The 13389-nt window shown below is 28.2% G+C and overlaps 1 protein-coding gene and 1 long non-coding RNA gene across 2 annotated transcripts; both read right to left on the reverse strand.

Moving 5' to 3' along the window:
* Positions 1-4664: 4664 nt before the first annotated feature.
* LOC114188921 (protein RALF-like 33) lies at positions 4665-5291 on the reverse strand. Its single transcript, XM_028077591.2, has one exon. The coding sequence runs from the start codon at positions 5127-5129 to the stop codon at positions 4815-4817; it is 315 nt and encodes a 104-aa protein (XP_027933392.1). The 5' UTR covers positions 5130-5291; the 3' UTR covers positions 4665-4814.
* A 5643-nt stretch (positions 5292-10934) lies between these two features.
* On the reverse strand, positions 10935-12122 carry LOC146885871 (uncharacterized). The gene is made up of 3 exons (XR_014995986.1): positions 11678-12122; positions 11469-11585; positions 10935-11195 (listed from the first exon to the last, which is right to left on the reverse strand). It is a non-coding gene; the product is annotated as an uncharacterized LOC146885871 (long non-coding RNA).
* Positions 12123-13389: the final 1267 nt, after the last annotated feature.

Below are 13389 nucleotides of genomic sequence, written 5' to 3' on the forward strand. Positions count from 1 at the left end.
AATATAAAAGGAAAACAAATATTCAAATTAAAATATATTTTAAATGTTTGTTTACTTCAATTTTTTAAATTCTAATGAATCTCTTTTTTATACACTAATAAAAGTTATAATATATCACTTGATCAAAATGACACAAAGAACAAATAATAAACATAATAATAAAAGGAAAAAAATATTCAAATTAAAATATATTTTAAATGTTTGTTTACTTCAATTTTTTAAATTATAATAAATCTCTTTTTTATACACTAATAAAAGTTATAATACATCACTTGATCAAAATGACACAAAGAACAAATAATAAACATAATAATAAAATTTTGACATAGATTTTGTATCTTTTGAACTTCAATATATGTTGGATAGTGACAAAAAAATATTCATAGCAATTACATTAAATTTTTATATTGTAGTAAATAAAAGTTATTTATACAATTAAAGTGAAAAAAATTACAGTATGATTAATAGTGAGTTATAAAATAACAAATAATTAGATAGAATATATCGAAATATTATTCTACATGATGAAAATAAACAATAAATAAAAATATTAAAAAACTAACAAATGTGTGTTTTAGAAATAATTTGAGAGACTATCGAAAGAAATCGCACAAAGGAAATCAAATGTATAATTAAGGTATGATAAAATGAAAAATACATTAGAGAACTAATTATTAAATTACGTTTGAAGTGGTTAAAATTAAATAGAAATATCATTAGTGACAAAAAAATTTGTCATTAAATTACAAATAAATTAGTAATTAAATTGGTCACTAAATCAAGTATCGATTCGATCATTGAATCAGTCACTAATTTAGTCATTGATTCAGACAATAAATCAACTACTACCACCAATGACGAAAAATAGTGACTGATATGGGTTACTGACTAAATCAGTCACCATTTCATGTTTTTCTTGTAGTGAATTATCATATACTATTCCTAAATATCATTATATATATATATATATATATATATATATATATATATAATTTTAACCACTTCAAACAGAATTGAAAGTGAAAAAATTACATTATGATTAACAATGAGTTATAAAATAAAAAATAATTAGATAGAATATATCGAAATATTATTCTACATGATAAAAATAAAAACAATAAATAAAAATATTAAAAAACTAACAAATGTGTGTTTTAGAAATAATTTGAGAGACTATCGAAAAAAATCACACAAAGGAAATCAAATGTATAACTAAGGTATGATAAGATGAAAAATATCTTAGAGAACTAAGAAAACTTTTCAAATATCAACATATATACTTAATGGTTGAAAAATAACGAAAATTATTTCAATGAAACAAAAGAGTTCTTCAAATTAAACAAAAATTAATAATAATAATAATAATAATAAGTAAAGAATTTTTTTTTATATTATCTTAAATTGAGAGTATAAACATTCTCATGTGAAAGGAAAATTTATAATAAATAAAAATATTAAAAAATAATATAAATATTCAAATGTGAGGCATAATATTTTTTTTTATTAACATACATCATTTTAACATAATTACATAAAGGTTATGATAAGATAAAAAATATATTGGAGATGAGAATGAGTTTCATGACAAATGAAATAATTAAAAGAAAAAAAAATAGAATATATATATATATATATATATATATATATATATATATATATATATATATATATATATATATATATATATAGGAGTTACTTAATTAATTGTGAATATTTTAATAATTTAAACGAGAATGAAGATATGGCGGGGACGGGTATTATGGCGGGTATATGTACATCCCCATACCCATCCCTATACCCAACTGAAAAAGTCGGGGATTCCCCATACCCATACCCATACCCAGTCAATGCAGGGATTCCCCGTCAAAACGGGGACGGGTTCGGGCAATACCCACGGGGACGGGTTTATTTGCCATCTCTAGTAACAATATGAAGCCATCATAATAACAATACTTGCATACATGGATTTAAATCCTAAATTAAAAGATAATTAAATTAAATTTTTAGAATCATAGAGTTACAATAAAAGGAAGAGGAATACTGCGAAATCCGCATAAATGTCTAAATTTTGTTGAAAATATAATTTGAAAAGGGCCTAAAAGAAAAAACCGAAAATAAAATAAAATTATAAGTAATTTAAATTACTATTTTTAATTGTTTTTTATTATTTGCGAAAATTGTTACAGATAGGTTTTGATTTCTATAATATATATTTTTTTATTATTATCGAATATTATGAATTACGATGATATTTTAAAAAAAAAATTCTTCTTATATTTTATATATTATTATTTATATATTAAATAAGTGTATAATAGATCAACAAAGTTCAAAAAATTTTTTTGAAATATGTTCTGAAAAATATTTTCATATTTGAAAATATCTTCTAAAATATTTATTTCATAATATATTTTTTACGCTCTATAATCACTGTTTCAAAAAGTATTTCTGAATTTGAAGTATAAAAAACAAATCGAGATGATTATTCCAAAAAATATTTTTGGATTTGGAAAATACTTATGAGAAAGTCAATTTTGAATTTCTTTTATATTTTGAAATAATTATTCCGTAAGGTATTTTCGAATTTGTAAAATCTTTTAGAATAGTGATTCCAAAATATAAAAAAAGTACTTGTTACAAGTTTTCCGAAAAGTATTTTTTTAATTCAAAAATATCTCTCGAAAGAAAAACATAAATTATATTTTAATCCAAAAATACTTTATAAAATAATCATTCCGGATTTTTTTTTTTTAAATAACCCAAACAACTTCTCTGAACCTGCATCTCGTTTTGTATTTTGCGGACAAAAGGTGGGGTTTCATAACTCAACCCATATAACAAATGCAGGCTACAATTTTTTACAAATCATGTATAACATTTGAGTCATGAGCCTATGGACCAACTCATATAAAGATTATTTATTTTTTAATTTCATTCTTTTGAATTTTCAAGCACAATACATTGCATCCAAAACAAAATTTAAAAATGTAACTAATAAAATATTCATTCAAAATAAAATAATAATTATATTTAATAGATTTTGATTCTTTTAAGTGTTCGAGTATTAATTTTTTTTTATTAAAATTATGAATAATCATAATGGTTAAATTTACACATTTATCTGAATTCTTAATTGATATCTTTTATAGTTATACACATACATTATGATTACAAATTACTCATGTTATTTGTCTTTCCATTTAATATATATATATATATATATATATATATATATATATATATATATATAAAAGTTTATTTTGATTACATTTATGATGCACGGATACGATAAGTGTGTCGAATTTGACATGTAACCAATACATCAATATATTTATTTTAAAAATAATAGGATACAATAAATAATAAATACGCGATGTATGAATATTAAAAAAATATACAATTATTGTTCAACACTGTAATAAAGAGCACCCCATTTTAATAATACTAAAATAAACATTTTTTTTCATTATAATATACCATTAAATTTTCATATTACAATATAAAACCGGGTACATGTATTAATAGCGAAATATATAATAAAATCACAAAATTAATTTAAACCACAACTTAGTTTATTTCTTTATGTTTAACCGGGTACAAGTAAGTTTTAACTAGAAAAAGTAAAAAGAGGAGATGATGATGATGATGATTCGTATAATAATGACCTTTAAACAACCATAATTAGAGGCTGGTGATTATGACAAATTGTTTCTGAAGGTAACTGGAGTAGGAGAAATGTTACCAAACAGATACCACATTTTTCCAAGTATCAATTGACAATGGTTATAAACAAAAATGCATTATTATTAACTAGGCCATGGGTCATGTTGTATTCATTAGAAGTTATTTTTCTGAGAAGTTATTAAATAATGAAAATGAAAATCTCTGTCAAAAAATTGACCTTCCACATTAAACAGTGCCAGAACTTTATACTAATTACTGTGGTCCCAAACCATGATGAATGGAATCTCTCGTTTTAATTACACATAAATAAAACCATCCAAAATCTCACTCAATACATAGTGAAGTAACAATTTTTTTTGAAAATTTTGTACATTAAAATTACTATAATTTTTCTTATTACATTAGAAACAAAATTTATTCATTAAAATAAAATCCTATTACTTTGGTTTTGGTTTTAGAACAATAGAATGTGATGGGAAGGAACCCTTAACAACCCAACCATAAAAAATTATATAAAAACTGGGGATTTGTATCTTTCTTTGTTTGTTAGATATACATTTTATAATACAAGAACTCTTCTGCCGGCAACTTGTTTTTTTTGCCATTAATTTATTTATTATCTTCTTCTTCTCAAGAAAGAAAGACATAAATAATTCCATCAAGTTGACAAAATTAGCAACTAAATTTGGTGTACTGAAAGTTAAATGAAATTTGCCGAAACCAAAGCTTCTACTTGGATTTCTAAATAAAATTCCCAGGCCCAAAGAAATCTCATAGTAAAACGTGTAAAATTCAATTTTATGTGTATAGGCATGCGTGAAGAGTAATTAAAGCAGTGTGCTTAGGCAACCACAAATAAACCATAAAATATCAAAATTATGAACTGTGCATAAAGTTGACCTAGTTATTTTGGCTAATGAAAAATGGAAAAACTAAAGGACGATAACATAAGAAGTAAATCGTAATTAATAACAGTAAGATGATGATGAATGAGTGACATTCATAGTAATTATTTATCGGCAACAGGACAATACATAATAATAAACAAACATTGAATATCATCACCATGTGTACAGCGAAACGCGAATACCAAATATTAAAAAAGAAAAGAAAAAAAAGAGAATAATAATTTAGCTTCTGCACCTGGTGATGGCGCTGCAGCCACGGCTGTAGGGGTTGGCCTGAGCGCCAGGCTGGCAGTTGTAGTAGGAGGCGCCGCGGCGAGAGCAGGGGACAGTGTTCCTCTGGAGCGCACCGTAGCTTATGTACTTCGTGGTGGCTAGGATGCGCCGGCTGATCTCGCTGTCCAGCTGGAACTCTTCCTCCATGGAGGGCATCCACGCCATTTCCATGCTCAGCGGTCCCGCCTCCGCTGTCGGCGACGAAGAGAGGAGCAAAACGGTGGCGCAAATCGCGAGGAAGAGCCACGTATACGAGTTCGCCATTGATGTGTGTTTCTTCCTCTGTTTGCTCTGTTTCTTTATTCTCTGTTGTTGTTGTTGTTGATGGAATGAATGAACCTTCAGAGGAGCTCACACGATAGCAATTTTTCGCTCTGTCTATTCCTTGTTGCTTTGGTTTTGCAGAGTAACGGCAGCATTTCCAGCAACCAGTTTAAAAGACCCTTGCGTTCAACAATGACACTCGATTACCCTTTATTTACACTCTTGCCACTCCCCCAAGAAAAATTAAACCCATTTGTAAATTGTGTGATTTTCATTGACCCTTAAAAGTTCACTGAACCGAGTTTTTTTTTTCATATAAACATTTGAAGGTTTTGAAATATAAATTTTTGAAAATTTATACTTTAAAAGTGATTCTTAATTCAAATTCTTATTTTCAGTTGTTCTATAAAAAATAATTTGGAAATTTTATAATTATATCTTAATAGATGATACCTTTGTAGAAGAATATATTAGTGGAGATAAATAACTATTTATTGTATTTTTTTCTATTATATATACATATATAATATCTGTAATAATTATTTAAAAATAATGAAAAAAATTCTTAATCGGTTAAATGTGAAAAATTTTAGAATGACCATAGATGATTAACATCATTACCTTTTATCTAAAAGCAACTCTTACCATTATATGTTTGAAAATATCTGATAAAAAAAAAGTTCCACTTACATGCAGTAGTTAAACACGACATGCGATATAAAAACGCAGGTATTTCTAACCACAACCACATTCTATGATGTGTGCATTAGTTTTATATTCACCTGCTACTCCAACTATCAATTTTCAAATGTTTGAACATATATATGGCTTTTAAGAATGTCTAACTTTAATGAATACCAGGTAAGGGTTTTCATTGATAGAGATAAAGTTTTGAAGACTTGTTCAAGACAATGCAATGATGGATAACAGCTAAGTTTCTCACGTAAGGATTTAGATATATAAAGAACAGAAAGCAAAGAGAATAACTAATTCATATTTGAATAATACAAGTGCGGCATTGTGAAGGTGGGAACAGAGTCAAGTAAAAAAATTATTCATTTCATATCAGGAGTGTCTCTCTCTTGTTTGTCATTTGAAATCTCCTCTCATAACCTTTTTTTTTTTTAATAATCATAACTTTCACTTTCTCAATTTTGAGTGTGTTAAAAAATTGCAAAGTTAAATTTTGTAGAGGCTCATATAAGGTATTTTGCTACAAACAAAAAACTTGCAAACCATAGCATGTTAAAAAAATTTATATTCCCAATTTCTTTCATCAAATACTTCAAACAATTTCTTCCATTCCCAAATCCCCATACTCCAATAGCCCACATCATTTTCATTTCCAGTTTAAACACATTTCTGCATTGTGGTTAATTTGCATTTCGGTTCTAATTTTATGAAGGAAATTTTGTTAGTGCGTAGTGGTTTAGTTTTTCTTGATGAATTTCTTGGGACAGAACTTGAAGATGTAATTATACATTGTTCAGTGACTTATTTTATATACTTTCTAAACTATTCATACATATGAAGAGGATAATTTAAATTTCTTAATCAATTAAAACATAATCAAATAAGGTAGTCGAATTTTCAAATCATCAAGAATGTTCATGGCATATATAAGGAAGATTGAAAATATCTAAAGATAGAAAGTACCTTAGTTATTAGGTTAAATTATTCATTTGGTCCCAATTTTCGTTTGTAAATTTGAATTTGGTCCCTCAATTTTAAAAAGTGTTAACTAGGTTCCTAATTTTGATAATTTGTTTCAATGAAGTCCCTTCTGTTAAAATGTGGCAGAAACGACGTTAAAAACACAGTGACGTGGAGATGTTAGACGGAACTGAACAGTGAAGTGGCACATTAGATGTGGTACACATGGAATTTTGAAATACTGTAATAAATAATTAATTTGGAAAAAAAGTTGAATGTTATTTAATGTTGTAATTAAGATGTAATAAAACAGAGAGGGCATGTGTGTTAAGCTTCAAATTGGGGATTATTCTAGGGTTTGCGTTCGTGGACGAAATTGGAGGAAGGAGTGGTTCGACATTCAGCTAAATGGGATTTGACTTCGCGGACGCAGTAGCCACCATGTTTGTGCTTAATCCCCCTCACATGCTAAATGGTTCTGAGTCCAAGCACCATCCTAAAGTGCGTATGAGACTCCTCAACGATATTCATTCACTCTGAAATTGCCTTCTCCGACCAACCACTTCGAATTTCATCTATTCCTAGTCGTTCCCCAGCCGTTGGCTCTTTTCTTCTCATTCCAAATCCTACCGTCGATTTTTTTGTTCTATTTTTCTCGTTCAATTTTCACTCACATCAATACAATTTTTTCTTCAAATCTTAATGATTGGCATTTAATGTGTACCACATTTAATGTGCCACTTCACTCTTCAGTCCCGTCTAACATTTTCACATCACTGTGCTCTTAACGCCGTTTCTGTCATTTTAACGGAAGATGCTTCATTGAAACAAATTATCAAAATTAGGAACCTAGTTGACACTTTTTTAAAATTGAGGGACCAAATTCAAATTTACATACGAAAATTGGGACCAAATGAATAATTTAACCTTGTTATTATTAGTTGTTTTGTTCTAATCATGATCGAAAAAAGAAACCAAATTTTAAAATATTTGAAAAATAAAAATAAAAGAATACTTACAACCTTTACTACATTTCTCTGTATCTTATAAAATAAATCAACTTCAACGCTTTCTTCTTCTTGGAGACAAGAACATTCAACTCCACTCCTAAGTTGGTTTAATATTCCAATAACCAGAGCACGTTATGTTTTCAAACATCTATGCATATATATATATATATATATATATATATATATATATATATAAAGTTAGTTTTGTTGAATAAAATGTTAGTTCAATATTCATCTAACAGTTTCGATTACCTAAATGTATTAATTAATACAAAACTTCTCCTTCAATCCAAAAATTTCTTGAAAAAATCCCTGTAATAACATTATTACAAGATGGCATCTTCACCCTTCAACTTTTTACTAACAAATAATGTTTTAAATATAAAGTGAAGTTTGAAAACGTAAGTGGTGACTGGTGAGAATCATACCACTTCATCATCTCAACTTTTTTTCCACTTAAGAGGATCCTTTCCTTTCCCAACCCCACTTGTCTGGCTTCATTCATTGATATTGTTTATGCTATTTATCTTTCTCTCTTTTTATGTTCAACACCTCATTTTCATACACAGTGATTAAAGATTTATAATGCACCATGTAGTGTATAACAAAGACTAGAGAAAAGAAAAAGAAAAAACTCATTTGAACAGGCCTTTATATTCATTAGCTGTAGCCTTTCTTAGAAAAATTAATTGTAGCTTTCTTAGAATGTCCATTACTTTTGACAAAGGTACAAGAACTGTATAACAGTTTGTATACAATGGAAAAACATGTAATGACACTCAATTCTTTTCTTCCTTTACTTCTATCTTGGATTATTTTGTTTTTTTAAGAGACTTGTATAACTCCTCTTGAATCAATTCTCCAACGCAAAAAAAAAAAATTAATTACTCCTCGTTCAACATAATTTTTTATCCTTTAATTAATTTTGGAAATCAAATAGATATGATTCTGTGTTGGAAAATCAATACATCACATTGACGCAATACCGAACACGCAGTTAGCATATACATCACAGAAAATACATTTCGTTTGGGTTTTTGTCAGGTTTTCCAACTACTTTTACCTTGTACAATATTAATGTTTGTTTGGTAACAGGAGATAAAGCAACAAAACAAAAGATTACACTATCTTAGGTTGGCAAATATATATGGATCTTGATTATGGTTTGACCTTATTTCATTGTCTTCTTATATTAAGGTTCCTGATGTAAGAAATAGCCTTGGAAGTTATACCTATTTTATATAACACTCAACCCCATCATTTGAACAGATATTTTGGTATTATGTGAAGGGAAAGGGGGGACAAAGGGTTGTTATTAGTTCAACTTCAACTTTGGTTGAAAGTGTGTATGTGGTTGAAGGAAGAGATGAAGACAGAAGGTTAGCATCAAAGCACAAAGTTGCTTAGGTATAATGTGGACTGATAGCAAGTGGCACCAAAAACCATACCCTCTGTTTGCTATGGTGGCTCCACCATGGGGTACTTAAGAATCAGAAAGTTTACCAGAAAAAAAAGACCACATATCAGTCTTTTATAGTGCAACTCTGACCTACACACACATCATTGAATTTTTCCCTCTATGATGGTACAATGGAATCTGAAATTCAGTCCCAAATATAATAGCATTACTGAGAAATACAGAGCACACCAGATTTGTGCAGAGTAGAAAAATTGACTTAAGATTTTCAGCAAACAAAAAATCTTGTTTTGGCTCATGATGTTCGCATACCTCTAATGCATATGAGTAGAAGAAATTGACGAATACAATCATAAAAGATAAAACAGATTTATCATTTATTTATATTTCAATGTTTTACAAAAAGTATAAGGAATTTAAGTACCAGTCAAAAGTTTTATATTAAAAGTTCCACACTGAAATAAAATAGTTGAATTGAATGATATATATCAATAGCAAGATTGATCAACATTAAGCATTAATTGTTAATCTAAGTGTAAATAGTTTAAATTATTTGTTTTGTCACATCCTTCAATTTTTAGTTTATTCTTTAAGCTTAGATCATTAGTACTTTAAAAGAAGAATTAGAATGTAAATTTCACTTCACTGAGATAAAAATATCACAAGTTAATCTAAGTGCAAATAATTTGAATTCTTGGTTTTAGGTTATATCCTTCCATTTTCACTTTCTTTTTTAAGCTTATTAGTTCTTCCAAAAGAAAAATTAGAATATAAAATTTCACTTCACTTAGAATTCACAAATCAAAATATCTTTTATCTTATTTTTCTTAACTAAAGTTAGATCATTGTCTAATAATGTACAATAATTTTATATATTTTTTTCTAATTCGTACACGTTCAACAATTTTATTTATGTGCTACTCCCACCAAAGGAAAGAAAAGTAGTGCTGAAGAAGGTTCTCCTAGAGGGAACATTAGCCAAGTGAAAAAAAAGGAAGGTATTGAATAATAAAAAAGAAGAACGAGTAATATCGATAAAAAAGCTCTTTAGGATTTAGGGTTCTTGGTGTTAGAACAAATTTTGGAAGCGACATGAACATGTGTGGTGATTGTGCTTCTTATATGATGCGATAATCCCTGTTCTTGGAATCGTGACAGCAATTGTGTGGTAATTTTTTGAAAGTGGCATAATCGTTATTTGATGGTGTTTATTTAATAGAGAAGCACATGAGATGCAGAAAGAGATATTGAAGAATAAAAAGTTTAATCTGACTCACCAGGAGCGAAGTGCAACGAGACAAAGAGAAGAGTCGTTGGGAGAAGAAGGGTTGGGACCCGCACACATCTCTGTGCCAGACGGTGTTTACGCGTTCCAAAGCTACCAGCTGCCATACCATACCACCAAATCAAGTAATCAAATGCTATAAGTAATCTTATTCTTTCGTCAATCATCAATGCTTATTTTATTTCATCTAAACGTCACCTCTGTTCACTAATTTATACTATTTTTTAATCACCACGCTCTCCGTTTTCATCCATTCGCTGAACGGAGACAAATGTCAGAACACATTATCATGCTTTTATTTATTCCTAAAACAACTCCAAATTTTATCAAATTTGTTAGTTTTTCTTTTTTATTCTTGTCTTTCGTTAATGTCACAACTAATTCAAGAAAACTAAAAATAATTAAAGAATATAAGATTAAATGAAAGAAAAACAGTGCGATTTTTCTTGGCTAATGAGCAGTATTTTATTGAATAACGGCAAATGTCAAAGGAAGATTTTGCATATAAAAGGATAAAGTCAAATCTACGTTTTTCCGGAATTTGGTTTAAACCGTTGAACGAGTCCCATCAAGTCGAACATCCCAAACACCACAAATTTTGCAGAAAATCTCCGGTACTACCTTCTGGAAGAGTTTGATGGTTTCCGTTCAGTGGTCCAAAGCTCCAAGTCCTCTCGCCTCTAAATAGTCAACCAAACTAGCTGTCAAAAGATACAGCACAACGATGAGATGAGATATGAAAGTTCACAAATGAATATTTATCAAACTACAAACTATAAGGTTATATTCTAGTTCCGTTCATATTTCATTTTAATTTATTTTCTACTTCTGAAAGTTACATCAAAGCATGGATTTTATCCCGAATGTATTCCCGTCCATACGTAGTCGCGTGCAATATATGATAAGTAACAGTATAATACTGCTATCTAATAGCTATTCGTTTAAATTTACAACTAATGGATACAAAGCGTTACCTTCACAATATGCCAGCATTATAATTTTTCTTGGTCCGTTCTATATATCTCGGACTTTAAGAAAGCTTCATATGTATAGATTGAAGCCAATTCCAAACCGATTTGCACCATGCTTTACTGGAAAAATACAAAATTTAGAACCAGAAATAAAAAGATAAAATGTTTTGAGGTTGCATACAGACGAATCATAATAAATCAAGTTATCGAACCTGTGCAGGTTTGCTTTGTAATATTTCCCCCCGGAAGTGTATGTTAATTGTGGATTTGAGGGTAAGGCAGCAATAGTTTGATAGGGTATAAAATTAAAAGAACTTAACTACTAAAAATAGTTCTATATTTTCCCCATAGAAATTCTTAAATACTTGTAATTTGTATCCAAACAGACCCTAAGATTCTGTATTTTTATCTCATCACAACAGCTAAAAGGTTAAATATGATTTTCTTAACCGAACAGAAGCCCAAATCGGGTTCCACATTCCACTCCTTGCAATCAGATCACTTGCCCATAAGTTGACAGCAAAAGCAAAAAACGTTTGAAGAGTTAAACCAGTGGACCATAAAAATTAGCATTTTTACCGGAGCACCTTTTAATTCAACGAGGCACCATCAGCTGTCCATAATGGTTTTAAAAATTATGAAGGGTTATCTATTATCTACAAACCCAATCCAGAATTTGGCAATAAACTAGAAAAAATGCATTATATAGGCAGTTCAAACCAGATACATACATAAATCATCATGTAGTTGAATTTGATCGAGAAAAATAATGTGAAATATACGTATAAATAAATAATTAGTTGGGACAGGCTATGAATCTTCAAAAGAATAACTACAAATATGGACGTACAGTCAGCAATTGAAATTCTAATTCCAAGAGCTAGAAGTTATACAGAACTAAATTCAACAATGATGAGCGGGTATTTTTAAATTCAACTAAAAAAAGAGAAGCAAAAGGTGAAAATCTTAGATAAAAAAAAGGTTTAATTACTCGTATAGTACCCCAGTTTGGGGCTAGTGTGTCAAATAGGTACCCGGTTTTAAAAAAATTACATCCCAACTTTTGAAAATTGCTTCAATAAGGTTCCTTTCAAACAGAGTTGGTTAACTTGCCACGTGTCAATATATGGTTTTTTAAATTTTTTTTTAAATTTTTTTTTAAATTTTTACTTTTTTTTAATTTTTTTTTTAAAAAATTAAAAATGCCACGTGTCAAGTCTCTGTGTGTGACACGTGGCATTGTCAGTGCCACGTGGCATTGTAATGCCACGTGTCAGTGTCACTATCAGATCTTATTGTGTTAATTTCGATTTAGTTATCATATATGTCTTTTTGTTTCAATTTAATATCTAAGTATGTGTATCTGATTCAATTTTGTCCCAATTTTTTTTTTAATAATTAAAATATTTTTGTAATCCATTTTTTATAAGATTAGAAATAATTAAGTATAAATATTTTTACAAAATTAAGTACTAATATTTATAATGTTTCTCTCAATTTCAGACCAAATTTATTATTTGTATAAATGTTATACTAATATTTTTTATTAAAAACGACTTTTTAACATATTACTTTATTAATTACTTTTTTATTAAGTATTCATGTTTTGTTAATTTTTTTTTTTTTTTCAAAATAGAACAATATTGTGTCTTACTAATTTTAAATCAAAATTTCTATTGGTATGAATGTTATAGTAATTTTTTTTTATTAAAAATGACTTAATAAAATAACTTTTACCACTAAATTTTAATATAAATATCAAATACTTAATTTTTGTAAAACTTTTATACTTAATTACTTTTAATTTTATAAAAAAATATTTTAATTATTAAAAAATATTATGTCAAAATCGAATCAAATACACATAAATAGGTACTCAATTGAAACGAAAAAACATAAATGAAAACTAAATTGAAATCAACAT

The sequence above is a fragment of the Vigna unguiculata genome, chromosome 6 (assembly GCF_037176805.1).
Source record: "Vigna unguiculata cultivar grain cowpea cultivar isolate G323 ecotype 2 chromosome 6, ASM3717680v1, whole genome shotgun sequence".
Lineage (NCBI taxonomy): Eukaryota > Viridiplantae > Streptophyta > Magnoliopsida > Fabales > Fabaceae > Vigna > Vigna unguiculata.

Excerpts from the sequence above, each read along its gene's own strand:
- LOC114188921 (XM_028077591.2), bottom strand. The coding sequence starts at position 5,129 with ATGGCGAACTCGTATACGTGGCTCTTCCTCGCGATTTGCGCCACCGTT.